Source organism: Rhinichthys klamathensis, unplaced genomic scaffold, assembly GCF_029890125.1.
Source record: "Rhinichthys klamathensis goyatoka isolate OS25496 unplaced genomic scaffold, OSU_Roscu_1.1 h1tg000044l_1, whole genome shotgun sequence".
Taxonomy (NCBI): domain Eukaryota; kingdom Metazoa; phylum Chordata; class Actinopteri; order Cypriniformes; family Leuciscidae; genus Rhinichthys; species Rhinichthys klamathensis.
This window is the reverse complement of record NW_026606591.1, coordinates 412,850-439,693: the sequence shown is the minus strand read 5'-3', so window position 1 is coordinate 439,693 and position 26,844 is coordinate 412,850. Positions and strand designations below refer to the sequence as shown.

At 35.8% G+C, this 26,844-nt stretch overlaps 1 protein-coding gene across 5 annotated transcripts in view; it reads left to right on the top strand.

Annotated features, from left to right (window-relative positions):
* The window catches only part of inpp4b (inositol polyphosphate-4-phosphatase type II B), a 204,401-nt gene that overhangs the window by 138,671 nt on the left and 38,886 nt on the right, over positions 1 to 26,844 (top strand). For all 5 annotated transcript variants that reach the window (XM_056247211.1, XM_056247209.1, XM_056247210.1 and 2 more), the window contains 4 exons: positions 3,974 to 4,243; positions 11,249 to 11,387; positions 24,764 to 24,954; positions 25,698 to 25,821. In XM_056247211.1, coding sequence (XP_056103186.1) covers positions 3,974 to 4,243; positions 11,249 to 11,387; positions 24,764 to 24,954; positions 25,698 to 25,821 — 724 coding nt within the window. The remainder of the gene's footprint in view (positions 1 to 3,973; positions 4,244 to 11,248; positions 11,388 to 24,763; positions 24,955 to 25,697; positions 25,822 to 26,844) is intronic.

The window sequence follows — 26,844 nt, the reverse complement described above, 5'->3', positions numbered from 1 at the left end:
TTTTTTTTCCTTCACGATAATAACTGGAAATATTCATTATGGTATTACTATGACTCATAGAAAAATCTTTATACGAAGGACTATTTCCGCCAGTGTCCTTGAATACCCGAGTCAATTTGGAATTACATAAAGTTTTAAAGCAAAAGTAAAAATTTCAATAAAGTATTAATCTTTAAAACGGTGGTTTGGGAGCATAAATGTAAAATGAGTCTGAATCGTGTGGCTGATTGTGCGTCTATTAATAGTCCTGCAAATGTTCATGCTTTAAGGGCAAATATCTTTTCTAATGAAATACATTACTGTCACACATTGTGAAGCTGCTGCTGATCGACTGACAGAAACCATAGTGTTCCTGCCAGTGAATAACACTCAGTTGGTACAGGAATTGTATCAGAGGGTAATACCATGGTACCATAGTTCTTTTAATGGTATTACTATCATGTAAGGCATAGAAACATGGTTTTACCGTGGTACAGTGAACAAAAACCATGGTGGCATGTAAATTAAACCAAATTGTATGCTCACTAAACCTGTTCTGTTGTATCACGTGTTTGTGAGGGCAGATTTAGGATGAACAAACACAGCATGTTCCTGTCATTAAGCCACGTCGTCCCGTTCACTGAGACCACCGAGTCTTGGCCTGAAACGGGTCAGTTTGCAAACACAGAGGCTCTTTTGACACGCGGCCATCGGTCTGTCACGTTCCCCTCTGCCAGACCCAGCAGAAGCACCAGGCCGAGGATCTGGTTTGGAGGCGTTGGTGTCGTATGTTTGTAATTAATGGATTACATCTAGTGGTCTGTGACACAGGGATTGTTTCTGACACAGAGGAGTGTGTGCAATCAGCCGCCTTCATTTCTTCATTCTCTCGCCCGCCTCTCTTCACCTCCTGATTAAAGTGTGACGTCCCGCGTGATCAGACGCTCAAGCTGATTGAAATCTCCAACCGTGAGCCTGTGTGTGTGTGTGTGTGTGTGTGTGTGTGTGTGTGTGTGTGTGTGTGTGTGTGTGTGTGTGTGTGTGTGTGTGTGTGTGTGTGTGTGTGTGTGTGTGTGTGTGTGTGTGTGTGTGTGTGTGTGTGTGAGTGGGTGCGTGTCGATGTTGCATTAGATCTCTACACACAGTCTAGGGCGTGGCAATTATTTCATTTTATTACCTTTTTATTTGATTTATTCTATTTTATTCCAAACAACAATTTACAACCAATTTACAAACAATTAATCATTTATATATTTATTTGTGTTGAGCCATCACATTTACAAAACATCGACTGTAACTAATTGGTTTAAAAAAAAAATATATATATATATATATATATATATATATATATATATATATATATATATATATATTACAGCAATTGTAACTAATTTGTTTTTTTTTTATATATATTTTGTTTTTGTTTTTGATTATTTATTATTTTGACCAAACAGCAATTGTATCTAATTAGGTTAAAAATGTTTAAGAACCATATAATTTATTTATTTATTTAGAGCTGTTGATTAACAAACAGCAATTGCAATGGAGCTTATACAAAATATATGTTTGTTATTTTTCTTATACCAAACAGCAGTTTATTTATTTTATTTAGATATTTTTTCATTATTTATTGTTTTGACCAAACAGCAATTGTATCTAATTAAGTTAAAAATGATATATATATATATATATATATAATACCAAACAGCAGTTGATTTTTTTTATTTTATTATTATTTTGACTAAACACCAATTGTAATGAAGTTCATTCAAAAAAAATGTTTTATTCCAAACAATTTACAACCAAGTTATTTATTATTTATTTTTTAGAGCTATCCCATTAACCATTATTTTATGTTATCATTTTTGTTTTATTCTTTATTATTTTGACCAAACAGCAATTGTAAAGAAGTTGATTCAAAATATTTCTTTTCTTTTTTACTTTATTGTATTTTCACATTTCATATTTCAATTTTATTATTTTTGTTTTATTATTTATTATTATTTTGACCAAACGACATTTGCATTGTTTCGAATACTTCATTTTAATTTGAAGGTTTTCTCGATTAATTTTTTTTTTTTATATTTTTATGCATCAATATATAAGTGCATATAGTAGTTAACTGTTAAATTGGTGCATTTAAATGAAAATAAATCAAAAGTAAAACAGGTTTCATGGTTATTTTCTCCCAGAAAGTGTGGCAAGGAGAGGGCAAACTTTGCAAACTATTGAAGTGGCGAAAGAAAGTTTGTGTCTCTTCGCCTCCTGTCACTGTTGCACAGCTCTGAGAAACAACGCTTGCAACAAATTCCTGTTCTCAAGAATGTGTGTTTCGGTAATGACAAGCTTCCGATCCTGACGCGTGATGAGGCGTCACTCAGACACTGACAATGAAAAACTGTCCCGCAGGAATGCCTCCTCGCTGCCAGCAACTCAAAGTGTGGAGAACGTGAAGAAGAGCGGGCTCGTTAAAATGCCATTGAGTTTAAAAATAGCTGCGTTAAAACACACACCGCCGTTTCAGACAGGTGAGAACACAAACAGAAGGAGCGTGGACGTTCATTGCTGGAGAATTTGATGAATTGTGGGATGTGATTATCATGTCTAAAAGAATGATTGGTGTGGAAGTGAAAAGGTCACAGGGGCGTTGATTTTGTGATATGCAAATGTCCCATCCAGCATCTGTACAATTGCCCCTGAAATATGAGGACACTGAGTAAACCTTACCGGTGACGGCTGGCAAATTACATTGAAAAAAGATAAGCGAGGCCTAACTGGGTTCCTTTCTTTTTTTAAGCAATGCACAGCTATTCGAACTCCAATAGTGGGGTGGAGTCGGGGAAAATTAATCTGTCAGAAACGGCTAGTGTGACAAATGTTACTTTGTCATAAATGAAGTTATTAAAGTAATTATAAAATAAACGTATTTAAAATGGTTTTAGATGGACTTGTCAACTTCCCAAAAGTATTTCCTGTCAATTAATACACACACACACACACACACATTTGTAGAGTTTGTACTGTAGTGTATAATTTTTATTTTGAACTAATACTAATAGCATCTAAAATGGGAGCCCTTGAATTTTTTAGATGTCCAAAACGTTTCAGCTTCGTAGAATAATTAGTTGATTTTATTGTAATGAATTAAACAGATTAAGTATGTTTAACACAATTATCTAATGCAGTTCATTTTCCTAGTTTGAACACAGAGAAACGGCACACAAACAAATGAGTGAAACATTGCAATCCTTTTATTTGTTGACTTTTGATAAGGAAATTGAGTCACAAATAGATTTTCACAGACTTTTATTGGTCCCATCTTGATTTCATTTATAAGTAAATTTGACATTAAAAAGTTCTTTCTCCGGTAAAGTTTCTCCACGACTCGATGAGATTTTTAATGTGAAATCAGACTTTTGGACTTCTAGTTGTTGCCTACTCTGATGTGTTTCTCCAAATATACACATGTACAAGTGCGTACGAATATGAATCGGTCCTGCTCCTTCTGTTTCTCCTGCGATCTTTTCAATATCCCAGCACTTCAGAAGATTAATTGAATCCTATATTGTTGTTGTGCCGAGACCTTGTATCAGAAGAACCAGCGCCTCTTTTTGTGTCTCTTTAATTCTTCTGCATCTTCATACTTCCCTCTTCTCTTTCTATCCACTGAGCCATCACTGTTTGCTCTTGTCTGCTTATTAGTTTTCTGATACGCTTCACATCCCCGTCCCTTTAATCTTTGTCACACACTCTCATGCTCCGCCATAGTTTAATGAAATGTTTGTTATATAAATGCTATAAAAAAACCACCCTCCTCTCTCTCTCTCTCTCTCTCTCTCTCTCTCTCTCTCTCTCTCTCTCTCTCTCTCTCTCTCTCTCTCTCTCTCTCTCTCTCTCTCTCTCTCTCTCTCTCTCTCTCTCTCTCTCTCTCTCTCTCTCTCTCTCTCTCTCTCTCTCTCTCTCTCTCTCTCTCTCTCTCTCTCTCTCTCTGCAGACGGATCAGTTTGTTCACGCTCTGAAAGACGAGCTGGTGAAGAGCGCCCTCTTAGCGCTGCATGCCGCAAGTCCCGGATACGTCTGCAAAAGTCCGACTTCTACTCCGTCCAGCCCACACAAGGCCGACTCGCCCCCCGGGGTGACCGAGGAGTCCCACACCGTCTGCAATAATGTCAACGGCTCCCAAACCCTCCGGAAGGAAAGCAAAGCGTCTCCTGTCCGCTCCGACTCCATCCCGCATCACAAAGAGTACGACGAGGAGGAATGGGCAAGTGTTGTTCAACTCTGTGTATTTATGCAATAGCAGCTAATTGTCTAATTGCTAATTGTCAATCATATTTGACGATAGTGGTCCTGACAGAAATTTAGAGATTAGGGCTATCAGGCGATTCAAACTTTTAATTAGTGCGCGATTAATCGCATCCAAAATAATATATGTGTGCACTGTGTATAATTCGTTTGTATATATAAATACACACACATGCATGTATATATTTAAGAAATATTTGCATGTATATATTGTGTGTATATATGAAGAGTTTGGTTCCAAAACGCAATAAATCCATTTAGATTAATTTGAGTAAAAATGTGTTTTCTTTACCAAGAAAGTGGAAAGATGAAAACCACTATTTTCTGTTTCAAACTTTCACATAGCATTTGTAGGTCATAATAACAAAAAAAATTTAAATCCACGTTTTGATTTTTTAAAAAGATTTATTATAAAAACGGATTATTTTTTTCCCCCCAAAATGCAATAAATCCTTTTTTTTTTTTTTACTAAATGCAATTAATCCATTGAATCAATATAAACGTTTTTTTTTTTTTTTTCATATTGAAACTGTTGAAAATACACAACAACGTAAGTTTATTAGTATAATATTTTTATTAAGAACTGTAAAGAAGATTGAAAACATTTTTCCTCCTCCCGAGTGCCTCATCTTCTTAATCTCCTCACGTAAATGATTCGATTTCGATGCCTTACGTTTCTTACCCACCGCAGAAACAACCACAGGTTCATCAATGCCATTTTTTTGTTTGTTTGTTGATCGAAAAGTACAAAATAGATAAGAAAAACTAGGAAGCCGGGTGTATTTAAGGCGCTGGCGTTACAGTTTACACTGCGTGGAATGCTGCGTTGTGATTGGTTGAGAGCGGATATATCGCATTCTGCAGAGAAGGGAGACTGGCGTTTGTCGCGGTTTGGAAAGAAAGGGAGAAAACATGACAGAATAACACGGCGGATATCGCATTTTACTTAAGATTAAACATTGACTTTTCAATACCAACCAGATACAATACTGATTTTTGCAGTAGCTAATTTTTTTTTTTAAATGGCGTTTATTGCGCTTTGGAACCAAACTCTTCAATTATATTTATACATAATTTATATTATATATAACTATTTTATATATAAATACATTTTTCTTAAATATATACATGCATGTGTGTGTATTTATATATACAAAATAATTATAAACACGCATATATTATGTAAACACAAACTTTTATTTTGGATGCGATTAGTCGTGATTAATCGTTGCCCAGCACTGCTTTTAATCGAATTCGTGATTGTGCCGATTAATTAATCGAATTAATTGCAGATTAATCGGACGTCAATTTTGGTTGAGAAATTACCCCCAAAAGATCATTTAAAGTCATTATTGTGTTAGATGAGAAAAGCTTTGAATTGATATTACAAAAAGTAGCTTTAGATTCAACATAGAATTTATTACGCATAATCTTTGAAGGCAACAATGTGGCCATATAACTTTGTTTTTCTAAAGCTGCATCTGAAATGGCATTTAGGTATATTTACACATTGTTTAATGCAGCTCAGAAATGGCATGAAAAATGAAATGACACTCTAAATATGAAACTAAAGCGCCAGTAAATGGCAGCAAGTCACTGTCTTAATGAGTGAGTCATTGAATCATTCACTCAACCGATTCATCCAAACAGCTGATTCATTCAGGAACGAAGCAGGTGACTCTCTTTATGAGTCAATGACTCACTCGATTAGTTAAAAACATTTGAGTAATTTAGTAATATTGCTCATAATCACTGTTTATAAGTGGTGTTTGCTAATAGCACCTTTACTATTTAAAGTCCCCCTAAATCTTTTAATGTTGTTTAAATGTCTATGTGGTGTTTTTAATGTGCTTTAAGACAAACCATGTGCAAATTCATAAGTCGACAGCATTGCTGAGTATTTTCTGCTTAAAACTGCAGTGAACCAAAGACAGTCTCAAAAACACGGGTTGAAATCGCTGGTGTTTCTGATGTCACAAACTACCTTGTAACCAATCAGATCAACATGTGATCGTCAACCAGTGGATCTCTAAACTAAATGTGAGTGAGTGGAGGCGGGGCTCATTTGCATATTCATAGAACCGCGTATACTAAATGAGGCAAGGGTGTCGAGTTACATTCAAGCTATTTTAAGCCATGAAGACATTTTTTCAAGGAAAAAAAAACGTTTAACTATGCAATTTTGGTGATCAAAGATGAGTTTTAAGGGATACAATTATTGACTACAGGGGGGCTTTAAATAAACCCTAGTATTAAACTGAACAGGTTTCTTTTGTAAATTGATATTAGTTTCGAGTTGTGCTTCTCGTGTGCTGGTTGTCTCTTCAGCTCAGGCAGAAGCAGCTGTGCTCTGACGTATTTGATAGGATCTTGAGAGGTTGAATCATTCCACAGGACTAGAGGCGAGACAGGGATACGGTTAACAACCAAGCCAGTGACATCAGCACATATATTAGCATCTGTTCGTAGAACCCTTTAGCACAGTAACTGAAGGATGAATCGCAAACTACAACCTCGAATTAAGAAGCTCAAGTTCTGTTTGTTTAGTCAATGCTGCTGTGGTGTCTGATTCCTGTAATTGCCTTCATGTGTGTGTGTGTGTGTGTGTGTGTGTGTCATAACTAGGGATGCACCGAATCCAGGATTCGGATTCGGATTCGGCCGAATGTTGGGCTTTTTAACGGGGTTCGGTTTCTGCCGAACCTCAGAATTTTTTTCCACCGAACCGAACCCTAGGCTTGCACTACGCGCGCTACGTCGAAGTCACCGATCAGTGAATGACATCAAAGTACCGCGTGAACGAATAGAGAGCAGACGGCTCCTTATGCTTTTGAATTGCTCTCGCGGGACTTTGATGTCATAAACTCATCTGTCTGTGCAGCGCCGGTTCAAGTCGAACAAGCCTGTAGTAGTTATTGCAGAGGCCAGACAGACTCACGGAGGCGATTGGCATCTCACAACTCGCACTTTATTCCACAATCGAACTTGTGTAACTGTCTGTCACACGTTCTACTGTCCACAGCGTTACTTAACAAAATAAGGTAAAAATGAGCATCAAACAGAAATAACCCGCATACATGGGCATGTGTTCGAGGCGCACGACACATACGGCGCGCAGTTCTTAAAGGGGACACACCTTATTTCCACTCGCTACAGTAGGTGGACCGTTCGAATGCAGTAGGCTGTGAGAAAGTGAAAATGGAACTCGTGAGCAGAAAAAAGTGTTGTTTGGCAGTACTTGCAGTGAAAGAAGGCAATTCAAGTCGAGCTACATGTTCAATTTGCAATGCCGATTTGTCTCATGGTGGCAAGGAGTCAAGGACTCTAAATAGGCTACACAACATCGCCGCTGTTAAAATGCATAATGTTGCTTATTCTTTTTTTTTTTTTTTTTTTTTTTTTTTTACAGTTATAAAAGTAAAAGTAGTGTTTATTATTTACAGTAATAAAATAAAATGAAAAATCCACTTTGTTTACTTCATTAATGTGTTTACTGTGTTAATGGACTGAGGATGAGAGTAGGATTCGGTATTCGGTTTCGGATTCGGCAGAATCTTAACCAGTGGATTCGGTATTCGGCCGAACCCCACAAATCTGGATTCGGTGCATCCCTAGTCATAACCATGGCTAACAGGAGAGGATTAGAGGCCAAAATAAGACAAGCATCTCTAATCAATGCCAAAATAACTTGTGTGCCCTTGAGCTCCACTCACAAGAGGGAGAGTAAAGCCTGAAGTTAGTTCTAGCTAGACTTCCCCCAATGTTCATAGAGGAAGGATGTTGTCGTTTTTCTCTCAGAATCAGGGACGTGCACAGGGGGGTTGCTCAGGTTGCCCGGGCAACTGCCCATATGCCCTTCTCACTCAAGTTGCCCTTCTCACTCAAGTTGCCCTTCCGAGAAAAAAATTAAATCGTACAATGGATGCAGAATTTCACGTAGGCCTAGATTAAAAAAAAAAAAAAAAATCGCAAAGCCTCATTCACTTCCATTCGGGCACCGAAAGTGAAAGTCAGTATGAAGGGCAAACGCTGCACGCGACCATAGACTGCACGCGACCGGCGTAGGGCCACGCAAATTACTTAAGGCCACGCCTCCATCTTGTGTCGTAGTCATAGCGCGCCGTCAAATGTGTAGCTACAACATCTACGACAAAATGAAGCGAAACTATCCTTCTGGTCACGAAAAGAGGAAGAAGAAAAAAACCATGAGAGTGAATTGCGGGAACAACAATCAGGTAAACTTGTGTTCTCTCCTCTCTAAGTTTGATGTCAGCAAAGTTTGATGTTTTTCGGTCTTGCTAACCTAGCTGGGCAGGCAGTGCATCTCTTGCATCACTTTGTGGCTGACAAAAGTGAGAGTAAAATACAATTATTTATTACGTTTGATTTTGATAAACGACAAAGTGCAACGGTGTTTTTTACTGCAGCTCGGAAAACATAACCGCGTCGCGTGTGTTATCATGCGTTCATATGCGCGTTGCCTAAATGAAACTCGCATTTTTCAAGCAGAAATATGTGGAGACCAGACATACTGTACAATACATGCACGTGAATGATGCCACTCCCAATCAAAGTACACATTATACTTTTAAAACAAGACACTGATTATCAAGTCTCAGTGTAGTTACAAACTCTAAACAACTGCACTAATTATGCAAGATAGAAAGCAATGTATTGACAATTTGACATTGATTGACTATTGATTTATAGGCTATATTGAATGAAAAATGTTGATTAGCTGGACATACTGGTCAAAATGGATGCACATCCCTCAGTAAATAATAACCACAAATCAAGAATTGCTTCAACATGCATAATAAAAAAATAAATAAAAAAATCATACTGATGCCGAAAATGCCCAGGCTGTAGAAAGAACCAAAGTTAATCCCAAAAGCCAAAGCTCAGGGTTATTATTTATTATTTTCTTCTTATTTATGTTTACGTTAATATTCACTTACTTAATAATATTCACTTATTATCTTAACATTCTATAGAAAATACTCTATTCAATAAATATTGTGTGTTTGAACCTCATTCTGTTCTATATTGTTGTACTTATTATTTGACTGTTTTGTTTAAAGGGGGGAGGATGGGAGTGCTGAAGTGTCAGGTGTGACTGTGGCAATGGCAAATGGTTTACATAGCTCACGACATCAGAGGGCCCCTTAGCAGAATTTTGCTTAGGGCCACAGGGAGGTCAGGATCGGCACTGGGTGTAGCAGTCGATTCTGTTCCTTACCGGAATTCCTGTTCCCTTTACGCAATCATACTACAAATCATGCGTAGTTGCCCAGATGAGCAAAAAGCACAATTGAATGTACGGGAAGCCAAAAGGTTAAAAAAGGATTGTATTTTTTCTGAAATCTAAGCGTTTTATTTTATTTTATTAGAAGCGAGTTTTTCCCCATCTGTCAATTCAATCCAGATTATTTATTTAAAAAAAAATAATAATAATAATAATAATTAAAAAACAATAAACAATAATATGAGCAACTCTTTTTCTCATGTGTATTTTGGTGACATTTAACATATTGTTAATACATTTTGTATACTGTTTACAAAGTTGTATATCATAAACCTGTCATCTTTGACGTTTGCAATCTTTATAAATAATAATAAGACCATAATATGAGGCATTGCGTTTGGAAATAAACACGATCAGATAAGGCAATTTGTATGGGCAAAATTCAACTGAATATATTCCTTCATATAGCCCGTGAGTTTTGGGGGTAGTGCCCTTTTTTCAGGTCAGAGCAACTGCCCCACAAAATTCCTGTGCACGTCCCTGCTCAGAATGTTTTACATTTGTGTTTTAATTATTTTAATTCTATCAGCCAATAGAAATGTAGAAATTTGCATAAACGTAGTAGTAGTAGTCACCAGCAAGTGCTTAATTAAACATTATGAAAAGTATTATTTTTTTGTCTCTCTCTCCATAGAAACGCACAATAAAATGGAAAACGCACATTTTTTGGGAGATGTTTTTACTTTTAACGCGCTTGTTTTCCTCCTGCGTCACTTCTTTTCCCATCTTTTGGTGCTCTTTGTAACTTAATCTGTCAGTCCAATTGGTGTGTTTGTGTGTTTGTGTGTGTGTGTGTGTGTGTGTGTGTGTGCAGCTTCCACAGTGTTTCTTAATGAAAAACATTACAGAAACATCCTGACTTCTTAACCCTTTCAATAAGGATCTATATACGTTCTGTTGAACTCAGCTAGATCTCAATTTAACATTTAAGATAGGAAGTGTCTGTAATAAAGCCCCAGAAGCGGAAAACAGGCCAACGGAAACATCATCATTTGGTTGTTGAAGACACTTGTGGAAAGGAGTGAATCAGAAAATACAAAAAATTCTAAACAATCCTTCAAATAAATTATGCAAATTAAGTAACCTTTCAAAGCTAAACTGTTAAATATTAAAATGATGTATATATAAAATAGTGTTTACCTTTAGAAGTATGCTTAAATTAACAGTGTAAATAGTACAAATTAATTATACTATATATATATATATCATATAATGCATACAGATATACAAAATAATTCAGTTTAATATTTTATTTATATTTAATAATATATAAATGTGCAAAATATTCAAAATAAAATGTGCAAAATAATTTATTGTTTACTATTTTTTTAATACTTTTTATTATTTTTGCTACTGATTAATGATTGGTATGTTGCCGGAAATTAGTTAAAGACATTTTCCTGTCTGAATTCATCATGTCTAGCTGTTTTTAATTTGGGGCCTTTTGCCCCATAATCAGCACAGAAGATGCAAAATATAAGAAAGTCTGGGCCACGTACACACACGGTAAAGATTTAGTAGTGACTAGTGCCTCAAATGGGAGTGAATCTCCTAATTTATCATTCCAGAGGTCACTTGCACAATCAATGCTTATCGCGACCGTGGCTGGTTTATGGGATGTAAGTGTCGGTCCATTAACGTTTGCTTTGACTCTTCTAGGACAGGGTCTGGGCCAGTGTGGCGAAGAGTTTGAACTGTGTCATTGCAACGGTGGATAAATTACAGGAGCAAGACAACAACAACCAGGAGTCAGTGCCCTGCCACACGCTCGCTGACGTCATCACCTCACACAGTCCCGGTACGTCTCGTCTCTGTCCAACCACACCCAAATGATCAATCAGAAGCTCAAGACTGTGCTGCACTGACTCATCAAACACTTAAAGGGATAGTTCACCCAAAAATGAAGATTCTGTCAGTAATCACTCGCCCTCATGTTGTTCCAACCCCGTAAGACTTTCGTTCATCTTCAGGACACAAATGAAGATATTTTTGATTAAATCTGAGAGCTGGATCACTCCTCCATAGGCTTCTTAAGGGATCGAAACTGGCCGGCCCAGAAAAGTTATTAAAGACATCGTTAAAATAGTCCGAGTGACTACAGTGGCTCAATCTTAAGTTTATCAGGCGACGAGAATACTTTTTGTGCAAAAATAACGACTTTATTCAACTATTCATTTTCTTCTCTGTGGGCCTCGAGATTTCACGTAGTGTAACAGCGCAGCGCTTCTGTGTTGTACATCACACTTATCACACACACATGACCAGTGTCGGCCAATAGTGAGCCTGCGTGTGACGTACAACACAGAAGCGCTGCGCTGTTACACTACGTGAAATCTCGAGGCCAACAGAAGGAAATGAATAGTTGAATAAAGTCGTTTTTGTGTTTTTTCGCACAAAAAAACTCTAATCCTTTTGTTCCTTATCATTTCAATAGCAATAATATTCCACATGTGTCGCCAACTTTCCCACTTTGACTCGAGACATTCCCTCCTGTGAGGACTTTTCACTTGTTTTACTTTTTTTTTTTTTTAACGCTTTAAAGGGATACTCCACTTTTTTTGGAAATAGGCTCATTTTACAACTCCCCCAGAGTTAAACTGTTGAGTTTTACCGTTTTTGAATCCATTCAGCCGATCTCCGGTTCTGGCGGTACCACTTTTAGCATAGCTTAGCATACATCATTGAAGTGGACAAGACCATTAGCATTTCTCAAAAAAAAAATGACCAAAGAGTTTCGATATTTTTCCTATTTAAAACTTGACTCTTCTGTAGTTACATCGTGCACTAAGACCGACGGAAAATGTAAAGTTGCGATTTTCTAGGCCGATATGGCTAGGAACTATACTCTCATTCCTGCGTAATAATCAAGAAACTTCACTGCCGTACCATGAGTGCAGCAGGCGTAATATGACGCAGCGCCTGAAAATAGTCCCCAGCTCGGTAACTTCCAACGTGACCGGGACTAAGTGCCTGCGCCTGCTGCTCTCATGGTACGGCAGTAAAGTTTCTTGATTATTACGCAGGAATGAGAGTATAGTTCCTAGCCATATCAGCCTAGAAAATCCCAACTTTACATTTTCCGTCGGTCTTAGTGCACGATGTAACTACAGAAGAGTCAAGTTTTAAATAGGAAAAATATCGAAACTCTTTGGTCATTTTTTTTGGAGAAATGCTAATGGTCTTGTCCACTTCAATGATGTATGCTAAGCTATGCTAAAAGTGGGACCGCCAGAACCGGAGATCGGCTGAATGGATTCAAAAACGGTAAAACTCAACAGTTTAACTCTGGGGGAGTTGTAAAATGAGCCTATTTCCAAAAAAAGTGGAGTATCCCTTTAATAACAACCCACGTTTTTTTTTTCCCCCCCAAGCACACGTCAGATCTGTCAGCTGAGAGATGAATATTAGCGGCATCCACTGATCTTCTGTCAGACAGACAGCTTCTCACACTCAGTGCTATTAAACAAGGTTTTAACATAGCCGATGCTGCCACCACTTGGACACCATCTAAAACTTCACTTTCAGGTTCTGCCTGTTGCAATCCACAATATAAAGACTTTTCTGTTTGGCAATGACACTTTTTGTTATTCTGAGCTCATATTTAACACAATTTTCCACATTCGTCTCAATCTTTAAGTAAAGGTTGTAATTCTATAACAGGCTAAACCTTCAGGTCATGTTAAAACAATTGGGTATTGATTCCTTATGATTGTAAACCATTTAATTTTCATTTCAGAAACACCGTGCACTTTGTTAGCATCTGATATTTCCGTTGCAACAGTTTTAGCGTAGCATAAGAACTAGATCGTTTGTTTATTAAGAATGCAAATGTGAGCTTGTGTTTTCTCCTCACACAAGACTGTATGTTTGCAAGATCTTTGTTTACATTTTGTGTGACAATTTCAACATTTAATCGCAGTATAAATGTTAGTGTGTCTGTGTAAATACTTCACATAACACAAGGAATTGTCCTTCATTCAAAGGCATGTTGAAATGTGGCCGGACCGGTTTAGGTTGATGTATCATGTCATGCGCATAAACAATTAATTTACTGAACATCAATTCAGATCAATAGCATGAATACACCCTGGGTGGGAACCAAACTATTGAACATGACTCTGTTTTTGGAAATGGGGTTAAATGGAAATGGGAAAGTCACTCATGCAGTTTGGTACAGTTTAATACTGCCAAAAATCTGATGACTAATGCAAAACACATTTAAACACGGAGCTTGTTGCAAAACAAATGGGCATGAATGGAGCATGGTTGATCCAGTCAGTAGATTAAAGAGTCCGAATGAAGCGCTTTTCTCATAAACTCGAAACGACAAATGATTTATTACGATTCTCAGAGCTGAATGATAAATGGCAAGAATAACAAGCTAGTGCATGTGAAATTTCAACAGGACATCTGCATTTGACGTTTAGATTTCCCCCCCGTTTTAAAGACGAGGCTTTATGTCTTTATGAGTGAGTCATTAAGTGACTGTCTTTATGAGTGAGTCATTGAGTCATTTGTTCAACCGATTCGTTTACTAATTGATTCATAAATTACGTGACTGTCTTTATGAGTGAGTCATTGAGTCATTTGTTCAACTGATTCGTTTAATAATTTATTCATAAATTAAGTGACTGTCTTTATGAGTGAGTCATTGAGTCATTTGTTCAACCGATTCGTTTGATAATTGATTCATAAATTAAGTGACTGTCTTTATGAGTGAGTCATTGAGTCATTTGCTCAACTGATTTGTTTAATAATTTATTCATAAATTAAGGGACTGTCTTTATGAGTGAGTCATTAAGTGACTGTCTTTATGAGTAAGTCATTGAGTCATTTGCTCAACCGATTCGTTTAATAATTGATTCATAAATTAAGTGACTGTCTTTATGAGTGAGTCATTGAGTCATTTGTTCAACCGATTCGTTTAATAATTGATTCATAAATTAAGTGACTGTCTTTATGAGTAAGTCATTGAGTCATTTGCTCAACCGATTCGTTTAATAATTGATTCATAAATTAAGTGACTGTCTATATGAGTGAGTCATTGAGTCATTTGTTCAACCGATTTGTTTAATAATTGATTCATAAATGAAGAGACTGTCTTTATGAGATAGTCATTGAGCCATTTGCTCAACCGATTCGTTTAATAATTAATTTATAAATTAAGTGACTGTCTTTATGAGTGAGTCATTGAGTCATTTGTTCAACGGATTCGTTTAATAATTTATTCATAAATTAAGTGACTGTCTTTATGAGTGAGTCAATTGTTCAACCGATTCGTTTAATAATTGATTCATAAATTAAGTGACTGTCTTTATGAGTCATTGAGTCATTTGTTCAACCGATTCGTTTAATAATTTATTCATAAATTAAGTGACTGTCTTTATGAGTGAGTCATTGAGTCATTTGCTCAACCGATTTGTTTAATAATTGATTCATAAATGAAGTGACTGTCTTTATGAGTGAGTCATTGAGCCATTTGCTCAACCGATTCGTTTAATAATTTATTTACAAATTAAGTGACTGTCTTTATGAGTGAGTCATTGAGTCATTTGTTCAACCGATTCGTTTAATAATTGATTCATAAATTAAGTGACTGTCTTTATGAGTGAGTCATTAAGTCATTTGTTCAACCGATTCGTTTAATAATTTATTCTTAAATTAAGTGACTGTCTTTATGAGTGAGTCATTAAGTGACTGTCTTTATGAGTGAGTCATTGAGTCATTTGTTCAACCGATTTGTTTAATAATTTATTCATAAATTAAGTGACTGTCTTTATGAGTGAGTCATTGAGTCATTTGCTCAACCGATTTGTTTAATAATTTATTCATAAATTAAGTGACTGTCTTTATGAGTGAGTCATTGAGTCATTTGTTCAACCGATTCGTTTAATAATTGATTCATAAATGAAGTGACTGTCTTTATGAGTGAGTCATTGAGTCATTTGTTCAACCGATTCGTTTAATAATTGATTCATAAATTAAGTGACTGTCTTTATGAGTGAGTCATTGAGTCATTTGCTCAACCGATTTGTTTAATAATTTATTCATAAATTAAGTGAATGTCTTTATGAGTGAGTCATTGAGTCATTTGCTCAACTGATTCGTTTAATACTTTATTCATTAATTAAGTGACTGTCTTTATAAGTGAGTCATTGAGTCATTTGTTCAACCGATTCGTTTAATAATTTATTCATTAATTAAGTGACTGTCTTTATGAGTAAGTCATTAAGTGACTGTCTTTATGAGTGAGTCATTGAGTCATTTGCTCAACCGATTCGTTTAATAATTGATTCATAAATTAAGTGACTGTCTTCATGAGTGAGTCATTGAGTCATTTGTTCAACCGATTCGTTTAATAATTTATTCATTAATTAAGTGACTGTCTTTATGAGTGAGTCATTAAGTGACTGTCTTTATGAGTGAGTCATTGAGTCATTTGCTCAACCGATTCGTTTAATAATTGATTCATAAATTAAGTGACTGTCTTCATGAGTGAGTCATTGAGTCATTTGCTCAACCGATTTGTTTAATAATTTATTCATAAATTAAGTGACTGTCTTTATGAGTGAGTCATTGAGTCATTTGCTCAACCGATTCGTTTAATAATTTATTCATAAATCAAGTGACTGTCTTTATGAGTGAGTCATTGAGTCATTTGCTCAACCGATTCGTTTAATAATTTATTCATAAATTAAGTGACTGTCTTTATGAGTGAGTCATTGAGTCATTTGTTCAACCTATTCGTTTAATAATTGATTCATAAATTAATTGACTGTCTTCATTAGTGAGTCATTGAGTCATTTGCTCAACCGATTCGTTTAATAATTGATTCATAAATTAAGTGACTGTCTTTATGAGTGAGTCATTGAGTCATTTGCTCAACCGATTCGTTTAATAATTGATTCATAAATTAAGTGACTGTCTTCATGAGTGAGTCATTGAGTCATTTGCTCAACCGATTCGTTTAATAATTTATTCATAAATTAAGTGACTGTCTTTATGAGTGAGTCATTGAGTCATTGTCATTTGCTCAACCGATTCGTTTAATAATTGATTCATAAATTAAGTGACTGTCTTCATGAGTGAGTCATTGAGTCATTTGTTCAACCGATTCGTTTAATAATTTATTCATTAATTAAGTGACTGTCTTTATGAGTGAGTCATTAAGTGACTGTCTTTATGAGTGAGTCATTGAGTCATTTGCTCAACCGATTCGTTTAATAATTGATTCATAAATTAAGTGACTGTCTTCATGAGTGAGTCATTGAGTCATTTGCTCAACCGATTCGTTTAATAATTGATTCATAAATTAAGTGACTGTCTTCATGAGTGAGTCATTGAGTCATTTGTTCAACCGATTCGTTTAATAATTTATTCATTAATTAAGTGACTGTCTTTATGAGTGAGTCATTAAGTGACTGTCTTTATGAGTGAGTCATTGAGTCATTTGCTCAACCGATTCGTTTAATAATTGATTCATAAATTAAGTGACTGTCTTCATGAGTGAGTCATTGAGTCATTTGCTCAACCGATTTGTTTAATAATTTATTCATAAATTAAGTGACTGTCTTTATGAGTGAGTCATTGAGTCATTTGCTCAACCGATTCGTTTAATAATTTATTCATAAATCAAGTGACTGTCTTTATGAGTGAGTCATTGAGTCATTTGCTCAACCGATTCGTTTAATAATTTATTCATAAATTAAGTGACTGTCTTTATGAGTGAGTCATTGAGTCATTTGTTCAACCTATTCGTTTAATAATTGATTCATAAATTAATTGACTGTCTTCATTAGTGAGTCATTGAGTCATTTGCTCAACCGATTCGTTTAATAATTGATTCATAAATTAAGTGACTGTCTTTATGAGTGAGTCATTGAGTCATTTGCTCAACCGATTCGTTTAATAATTGATTCATAAATTAAGTGACTGTCTTCATGAGTGAGTCATTGAGTCATTTGCTCAACCGATTCGTTTAATAATTTATTCATAAATTAAGTGACTGTCTTTATGAGTGAGTCATTGAGTCATTGTCATTTGCTCAACCGATTCGTTTAATAATTGATTCATAAATTAAGTGACTGTCTTCATGAGTGAGTCATTGAGTCATTTGTTCAACCGATTCGTTTAATAATTTATTCATTAATTAAGTGACTGTCTTTATGAGTGAGTCATTAAGTGACTGTCTTTATGAGTGAGTCATTGAGTCATTTGCTCAACCGATTCGTTTAATAATTGATTCATAAATTAAGTGACTGTCTTCATGAGTGAGTCATTGAGTCATTTGCTCAACCGATTCGTTTAATAATTTATTCATAAATTAAGTGACTGTCTTTATGAGTGAGTCATTGAGTCATTGTCATTTGCTCAACCGATTCGTTTAATAATTTATTCATAAATTAAGTGACTGTCTTTATGAGTGAGTCATTGAGTCATTTGCTCAACTGATTTGTTTAATAATTGATTCATAAATTAAGTGACTGTCTTTATGAGTGAGTCATTGAGTCATTTGTTCAACCGATTCGTTTAATAATTGATTCATAAATTAAGTGACTGTCTTCATTAGTGGGTCATTGAGTCATTTGTTCAACCGATTTGTTTAATAATTGATTCATAAATTAATTGACTGTCTTCATTAGTGAGTCATTGAGTCATTTGCTCAACCGATTTGTTTAATAATTGATTCATAAATGAATTGACTGTCTTCATTAGTGAGTCATTGAGTCATTTGCTCAACCGATTAGTTTAATAATTGATTCATAAATTAAGTGACTGTCTTTATGAGTGAGTCATTGAGTCATCTGTTCAACCGATTCGTTTAATAATTGATTCATAAATTAAGTGACTGTCTTTATGAGTGAGTCATTGAGTCATCTGTTCAACCGATTCGTTTAATAATTGATTCATAAATTAAGTGACTGTCTTTATTAATGAGACATTGAGTCATCTGTTCAACCGATTCGTTTAATAATTGATTCATAAATTAAGTGACTGTCTTTATGAGTGAGGCATTGATTCATTCAAGAAATTTGTTCAAAAGCTCTAATTCGTTCGGAAATTAAGGAAGTGGCTGTCTGTATGAGGAAATCATTGAATCATTTGTTGTACCGATTCATTCACAAACATTAAATGGATAGTTCATGAAAATGTTGTCATCATTTAGGGGAGAACCGGGGCGAAAGTAACACGGGACGAAAGTAACAAAGCAATTTTCTCTGAGCCCTGACTACATTTGCATTTCAAGCTATGACAGCACTTCCGGCATGCAACCAGAGACCGAGCTGCTAAATATCACGTGATTTCATCATCGTTTCACGCGGTTAGGTCCGGAAAGCAGTTTTCCAGTATGATAAGTAAATTTCTTAAACGGTACTTTTTTTTAATTACAAGTTGTGTTTTTCGTTTCATGTGTCTCACAGTAATGATCAATCTATAGGTTATTTAGTGCTGTTACACATCCTGAAGTTTGCCTGGTCAGAGTTTTTCAGTATAAAAGTAAATCGGGTTTAAATGTCAGGAGTTCCTGTCGGGACGAAAGTAACACTCGTTACTTTTGTCCCGCTATAGGGAAAACAAATGTTTCTTTTGTTCCTCCTCTAATGTGGTGACTTTCTGTGTGTTGCAGCATTTATTAAAACATATTTATGTCATATTATACCAACAGAATATGGCAGATGTTTATGAGGAGGCTTTTAAAGCTTAAGTCACATTTAAATCAGCTGATTTCTGTGTCACCGTTTTTTTCACTCAATCTGTTTCCATTTACCCTAGTCACATTTAGGTTTTAGCCATACCTTATAGCTTTAACACCTCCACCTATGCATTTGCAGGATTTCTATCCAGATGTTTTTTATGCACATTTTAAATGTAGGCTATGCATAAAAACAGCTGGATGGAAACATGACTATTGTGTTGAGAATTTATACTATGCTAATTTCATTTCATTTTCATATTTTTCATGTTGAAAAAAAAACATTTTATAAAATGGTTTGACAATAAATAAATACAAATTCTAAACAATTCAAGTATGTACTGTTGGGTTACTTTTGAAACATTTGATGAAACTAAAATTTAAAATGAAAAAAATGTAAATTAAATTTTTTTTGCAAAGATAAAGGCTAAAATATGTTTGCAGTTACATGTTAACAAGGTCATACTCGGGTATATTTAGGCAAAAAAACAAACAAACCAAAAAACAATAGTAACACAAAAAATCTAGCTTGTATATTGTTGTGTTACTTTTGACCCACCTGTGTGTTACTTTCGTCCCAACTGACGGGGTCGAAAGTAACATGAGCAGTCTTAAGTTCAAAGTGAAATTATACATTTTTACAAAATACCACCTGGTATTGATAGACCACAGCTGGTCTAAGATGTTTTTCTGAAAAACAGTACTTTCGCCCCCGCTCTCCCCCTACTCGCCCTCATGTTGTTCTAAACCTGTATGAGTTTCTTTCTTCTGTTGAACACAAAAGAAGATATTTTAAACAATGTTGGTATTGATGGACCCCATTGACTTCAATAGTACTGCTGTGGATGTCTATGGGTGCTGTCAAGACAATATCTTCTTTTGTGTTTAACAGAATAAAGAAGCTCATACAGGTTTGGGATGACAAAATGTGAGTAAATGATGACAACATTTTCATTTGTGGGTGAATTTTCCCTTTAATTCATTCAGCAGTGAATTAAGTGACTGTCTTTATGAATGAGTCACTGAATCATTCAAACGCCGATTCAGTCAAGAAAAAAAACAAGCGGCTTGCTTAGTAAGTTTCTGAATTATTAATTCAACTGATTCATTCAAAAATATTGATTCAGTCAGGAATTAAGCATGTGATTGTCTTTGTGTGTGAGTCAAAAAGTAATTCATTTAGGAACAAAACATGCGACTGCCTTTATGAGTGAGTCATTGAATCATTATTTCTAGAGAATCGTTCAAAAACAGAAACAACACTTCTGTGTTTTGTTTGGAGATGCGGTGGCTGTGTTTAGTATGGAAGCTTGTTTCCGCCTAAATAATTGCGACTTTTTATCTCACAATTGCGAGATATGAAGTCAGAATTGTGAGAAATAAAGTCGCAATTGCGAGATATAAAGTCGCAATTCTGAGAAATAAAGTCGCAATTGCGAGATTTAAAGTCGCAATTCTGAGAAATAAAGTCGCAATTGCGAGAAAAAAGACAGAATTGAGACTTTTATTTCACAATTCTGACTTTTTTTCTCACAATTGCGAGTTTATATCTCGAGATTCTGACATCTTTTCTCAGAATTGTGAGATATAAACTCACAATTGCGAGTTATCAGGCCAATTCTAAGGAAAAAAAAGACTAACTTTTTCCCCCTCAGAATAGTTTATATCTCACAATTCTGACTTTACAACACGCAATTTCGTCTTTATATCACGATATCTCGCAATTCTGACTTTATAACACGCAATTGCGACTTTATATCAATAAATTCTGTCTTTATATCACGCAATTGCGACTTTATAACCTGCAATTGCGACTTTATATCAAATTAATTTTGACTTTATATCTCGCAATTCTGACTTTATAACCTGCTATTGCGACTTTATATCAATCAATTCTGACTTTATATCACGCAATTCTGAGTTTATAACACGCAATTGCGACTTTATTTTACGCAGTTCTGACTTTATAACACGCAAGTTTGACTTTATATCAATCAATTCTGACTTTATATCTCGCAATTCTGACTTTATAACCTGCTATTGCGACTTTATATCAATCAATTCTGACTTTATATCACGCAATTCTGACTTTATAACACGCAATTGCGACTTTATTTTACGCAGTTCTGACTTTATAACACGCAAGTTTGACTTTATATCAATCAATTCTGACTTTATATCTCGCAATTCTGACTTTATAACCTGCTATTGCGACTTTATATCAATCAATTCTGACTTTATATCACGCAATTCTGACTTTATAACACGCAATTGCGACTTTATTTTACGCAATTCTGACTTTATAACACGCAAGTTTGACTTTATATCAATTAATTCTGACTTTATATCTCGCAATTCTGACTTTATAACCTGCTATTGCGACTTTATTTTACGCAATTCTGACTTTATAACACGCAAGTTTGACTTTATATCAATCAATTCTGACTTTATATCTCGCAATTCTGACTTTATAACCTGCTATTGCGACTTTATATCACGCAATTCTGACTTTATAACACGCAATTGCGACTTTATTTTACGCAATTCTGACTTTATAACACGCAAGTTTGACTTTATATCAATCAATTCTGACTTTATATCACGCAATTCTGACTTTATAACCTGCTATTGCGACTTTATATCACGCAATTCTGTCTTTATATCACGCAATTGCGACTTTATTTTACGCAATTCTGTCTTTATAACACGCAAGTTTGACTTTATATCAATTAATTCTGACTTTATATCTCGCAATTCTGACTTTATAACCTGCTATTGCGACTTTATTTTACGCAATTCTGACTTTATAACACGCAAGTTTGACTTTATATCAATCATTTCTGACTTTATATCTCGCAATTCTGACTTTATAACCTGCTATTGCGACTTTATATCACGCAATTCTGACTTTATAACCTGCTATTGCGACTTTATTTTACGCAATTCTGACTTTATAACCTGCTATTGCGACTTTATTTTACGTAATTCTGACTTTATAACACGCAAGTTTGACTTTATATCAATTAATTCTGACTTTATATCTCGCAATTCTTACTTTATAACACGCAATTGCGACTTTATATCACGCAATTCTGTCTTTATATCACGCAATTGCGACTTTATATCACGCAATTCTGTCTTTATATCACGCAATTGCGACTTTATAACCTGCAATTGCGACTTTATATCAAATTAATTCTGACTTTATATCGCGCAATTCTGACTTTATAACACGCAATTGCGACTTTATATCAATCAATTCTGACTTTATATTTCGCAATTCTGACTTTATAACCTGCTATTGTGACTTTATATCACGCAATTCTTACTTTATAACACGCAATTGCGACTTTATATCAATAAATTCTGTCTTTATATCACGCAATTGCGACTTTATAACCTGCAATTGCGACTTTATATCAAATTAATTCTGACTTTATATCTCGCAATTCTGACTTTATAACACACAATTGCGACTTTATATCAATCAATTCTGACTTTATAACCTGCAATTGCGACTTTATATAAATCAATTCTGACTTTATATCTCGCAATTCTGACTTTATAACCTGCTATTGCGACTTTATATCACGCAATTCTGACTTTATAACACGCAATTGCGAGAAATAAAGTCAGAATTGCGAGATGTAAACTGGCAATTGTGAGATAAAAAGTCGCAATTACCTTTTTTATTTTTGTGTGCAATTGCGCAATTGTTTTGTGTGGCCTGGGATGTTTATATATTCCAGACCACGTTCAGACCAGGAAGCCAAGACTTGGTCTCCGTGGCTCGTGCAGAGATCATATCTGCAAACCTTTGGTCTAATTCGGTCTCATGGCTCTCGGGACTTTCATAAGAGATGTAGGTTTCTCCGTGTGTAATTTAGATAACCGACTCGTGTATCCTGCCAGCGTTAAACACAGCTTAGTCTAATGCTCTGATCCGCTTTATTCGGTGGGCTTTTTAATTGCATTGTAATCTTTAAAGCGAGTTGGCTAGTTCATAGTTTTTCATTCTTTTATACAGAACTGATAAACAAACTCTCCCTTTATTTTATTTTAGTTGTAGATTATAAAACTGTATTAATTGTAGATCATAAACCTTTTATAACTTTAACTTTATTATTCCATTGAATCTGTTACCAAATATAAAACCAGCAAAGAAAAACACAATGCTAAATGCAAATAATTCAGGGCAACTAGCCATGTAGTCTTTCATGCATAAATAAACAGGCTTATCAACTTTTATCAAAAGGAAATGAAAATGCTTCCCATGTTTTGGTGTGTGTTATCTGTCAGAGGTGAAATGATCTGACAGACGTCAGCATGGACAGGTTGAGTGACATGCCATCATCCTCAAAAACCAAAAATAAAACTGCACAAAGATTAAAGAAATTATTACTGCATGAAATTCAGGTTTACCTGCAGTGACTATAAACTTGGCTTGTCAACTTCAATGTTGTTTGTTTGTTTGTTTGTTTGTGTGTGTGTGTGTGTGTGTGTGTGTGTGTGTGTGTGTGTGTGTGTGTGTGTGTGTGTGTGTGTGTGTGTGTGTGTGTGTGTGTGTGTGTGTGTGTGTGTGTGTGTGTGTGTGTGTGTGTGTGTGTGTGTGTGTGTGTGTGTGTGTGTACTGAAGAAAGCAAAACAATTTCCCATGTTGTTGGTCTGATTTTTGGTCAGTTTTGCATGAATTTGCTCTGATTCAACAACAAAATGGACCCTGTTTATCCACTGCACATTACTAGTCTTATTGTGGACGATTTATCAGTGCATATTATTTCAAATGTCTTAGCCACCTTTCATCAACATGTAAAAACTTGCTGTTCCTCTATCCAGTAGAGCGTTCCCTCGACAAGAACACAATAGGATTTTTCCATTGGCTTTTGTATTATTGTAGAAAATAAGCGCTGTGACCAACAGAAGTTTATGATTCTGAAAATGTTTTGTTCATCATGATAATCGTCACTACAACAATCGCTAGAAGTCAAAAGCTAAACGTAGACTGTAAAGGAACTACACCACGGTCACATGACTTCAACGCCACCGTCACTGAGCTTCTGACAACTCTCTCAGTCTTTTAAAACATTTGCAAGAGTGCGATTACGTACACAATGAGGCTGTAAAAGCGGACTACTGAGTTTAATGAGTTTACCTGTTCCACCTGATGAAGTTTAATGCCCCAACAACCTCTCTAGTCCTGTTAAGACACTTAGGATCAACTGAGGAAATATCTTGAGCTTTTGTCACCAAAAGACCTTATCCCAGGCATTTAACCAAAAACCCATTTATTTCAGGATAATGGAGCTGGTGCTCAAATGTTTTTCCTGGGTTCGGGCCACAAAAGTATATCATCCCTGCATCACTCTACTAATGCTTAACATATGTCTTTTAACACTCATCCAGTCTATATTGTCTTCTGGAATGGCAGGTTACTGGGAATCTGGAAAACCGGGTCACAAATGTTTCCTGTTTTCCATCAGATCGTCCCCTGACAGCTGTGGACGTCCGGGATCAGCTCGGTGTCGTGGTCCAGTCGCTGAAGGAGTGTGTGTCAGCGGTGGCGGAGCGAGCCAGACGCTCGGTGATCTTCGTCCTGCTCCAGGAGGCGGCGGGCAGTTCGGCGCAGGGTCTCCAGCTACAGCAGAGACGGGACACTGTCTTCAGCCAAGCAGTGAGTGACACACACAACAAACGCTCATGTCATAACAGATACGCTTAGGGACGCACCGATATGAACATTTGGCCCGATTCCGATAACTTCTTTATATTTGAAAGCCGATGACCAATATATCGGCCGATAAATCTCAATCCAAATTTTTCTATTATTTTTGAGAGCCTGATTGCAAAAACTAAAGTCTCACCATTAGCACACAATTATAATGATTTTATGTAGCTTATATGACAGACTTGTGCTGCACTGTGTTCAGTAGAGCTGCTTACAGCTGAATTGAACTCGTTTCATAATTGATAAACTTTGCACTATTACTGAATCAACACAGAACTGAATAATGACTCTATTATCTTCAGTAGAGCTGATTTATTGTTGCTTTATAACTCGCTTCCAAACTAATGAACTTTGCAACATTGACACCGTCATTGGACTAAAATGAATCAACACTGAGCTGAATAATGACATTTAGAGCTGCTTTACAGCTGAAATTGAATTTGTTTCATAACTGAAGAACTTTTCAATATTAAAACTGCTATTTTATTATTACTGTGAAGCGCTGTGTAAATGTGATTTGACATGATTGGCTGGTCTTTTTAGTCAAATGTGTGTGTGTGTGTGTGTGTGTGTGTGTGTGGGGGGGGGGGTCTAGACCAGTTTTTTTATTCTTGTTTTCTCACCCCGTTTTCACACATCTAATTTTTTGACAAGGCATTTGTAAAGATATGTGTGTGTTGTGTTCACAGCTGGCTGCACTGGCGTGTGGATTTGTCATGCGATTATACGCGGGTTTGGAGGATAAGGGTTTTCTCAGACAGCTGCATGCCGTCGGACTGGTGGCCCAGTTTGAGAGTCTGCTCAGCACTTACAGTGAGTGTCCTGCATCTGATCATACATGTGCAATCACAGCAAAATAACCTGCTGAATCAATGCAAATCTACGATTCAAACCAGGCCTGTCACGATCATGAATATTGTGCTGACGTGCTATTGTGCTGTTTTGTTCATGTCACTTAGTGTAACCCTAATACGTCATTTTCTGATTATTATTATTAATAATAAAACATATATGCTATTTATTGCAATTTTGGCATCTTTTGTCATAGGGATGCAAAATGGTATTGATACCATATCAGATATTGGACAATATTTTTAGATTTTTATTTGTAAAAAATGTCAGTTGATATTTAATTGTGCAAATTTTTCTCAAAATGTGGCTTTTCTTATAAAACTTACCTTACATTGTTACGTAACGTGTTAGTGGAAATAACACGAAGACAAAGGAGGATGATGATGATAATAATAGTATTTAATGACAGAACCAGGAGAAAACCACACTTAACATTAACGAGAACTGACGAAGACAGAGGGAGAACACAGGGTCGATGGCTGCGTTCCAGTCCAAAATTGTCATGCCTTTGACTCTCTAACTTCCCTCCGTCTCGTTCACCCGGATGTACGTCATTGCTTGCGTTGCACGAGTGCCAACTAATGGCGGAAACTGCAATGAACGAATTGGAACGTCCTAAGCCCTTGATCACTTGGAGTCAGCTATGGAGTTGATTTATTATTACTTTGCAGCATCCAAATGTATATAGGTTTGGGTTGTTTTAAATAAAAAAATATATAATTAATATATCATAGAGTTGTTTGTGGTGTTGGTGATTAGACGGTCACAATCGTGTTGCATTTTGGTATATGGAGTTGCCTGAAGTGTACATATGAAGTAGACTCGCTCCCTCGGTCGAAATCAAGGAAGCGAGGGTCTGTCCATATAAACTTCACGAAGTGGAGCGCACTTAAATGGCGCCAGGAAGTGCCTAGGGAAGTTTGCATGTGCATGTCTAAAAGTGAACTGGAGCGCAGCCTAAATACACAGATCAAACAAAGGGAA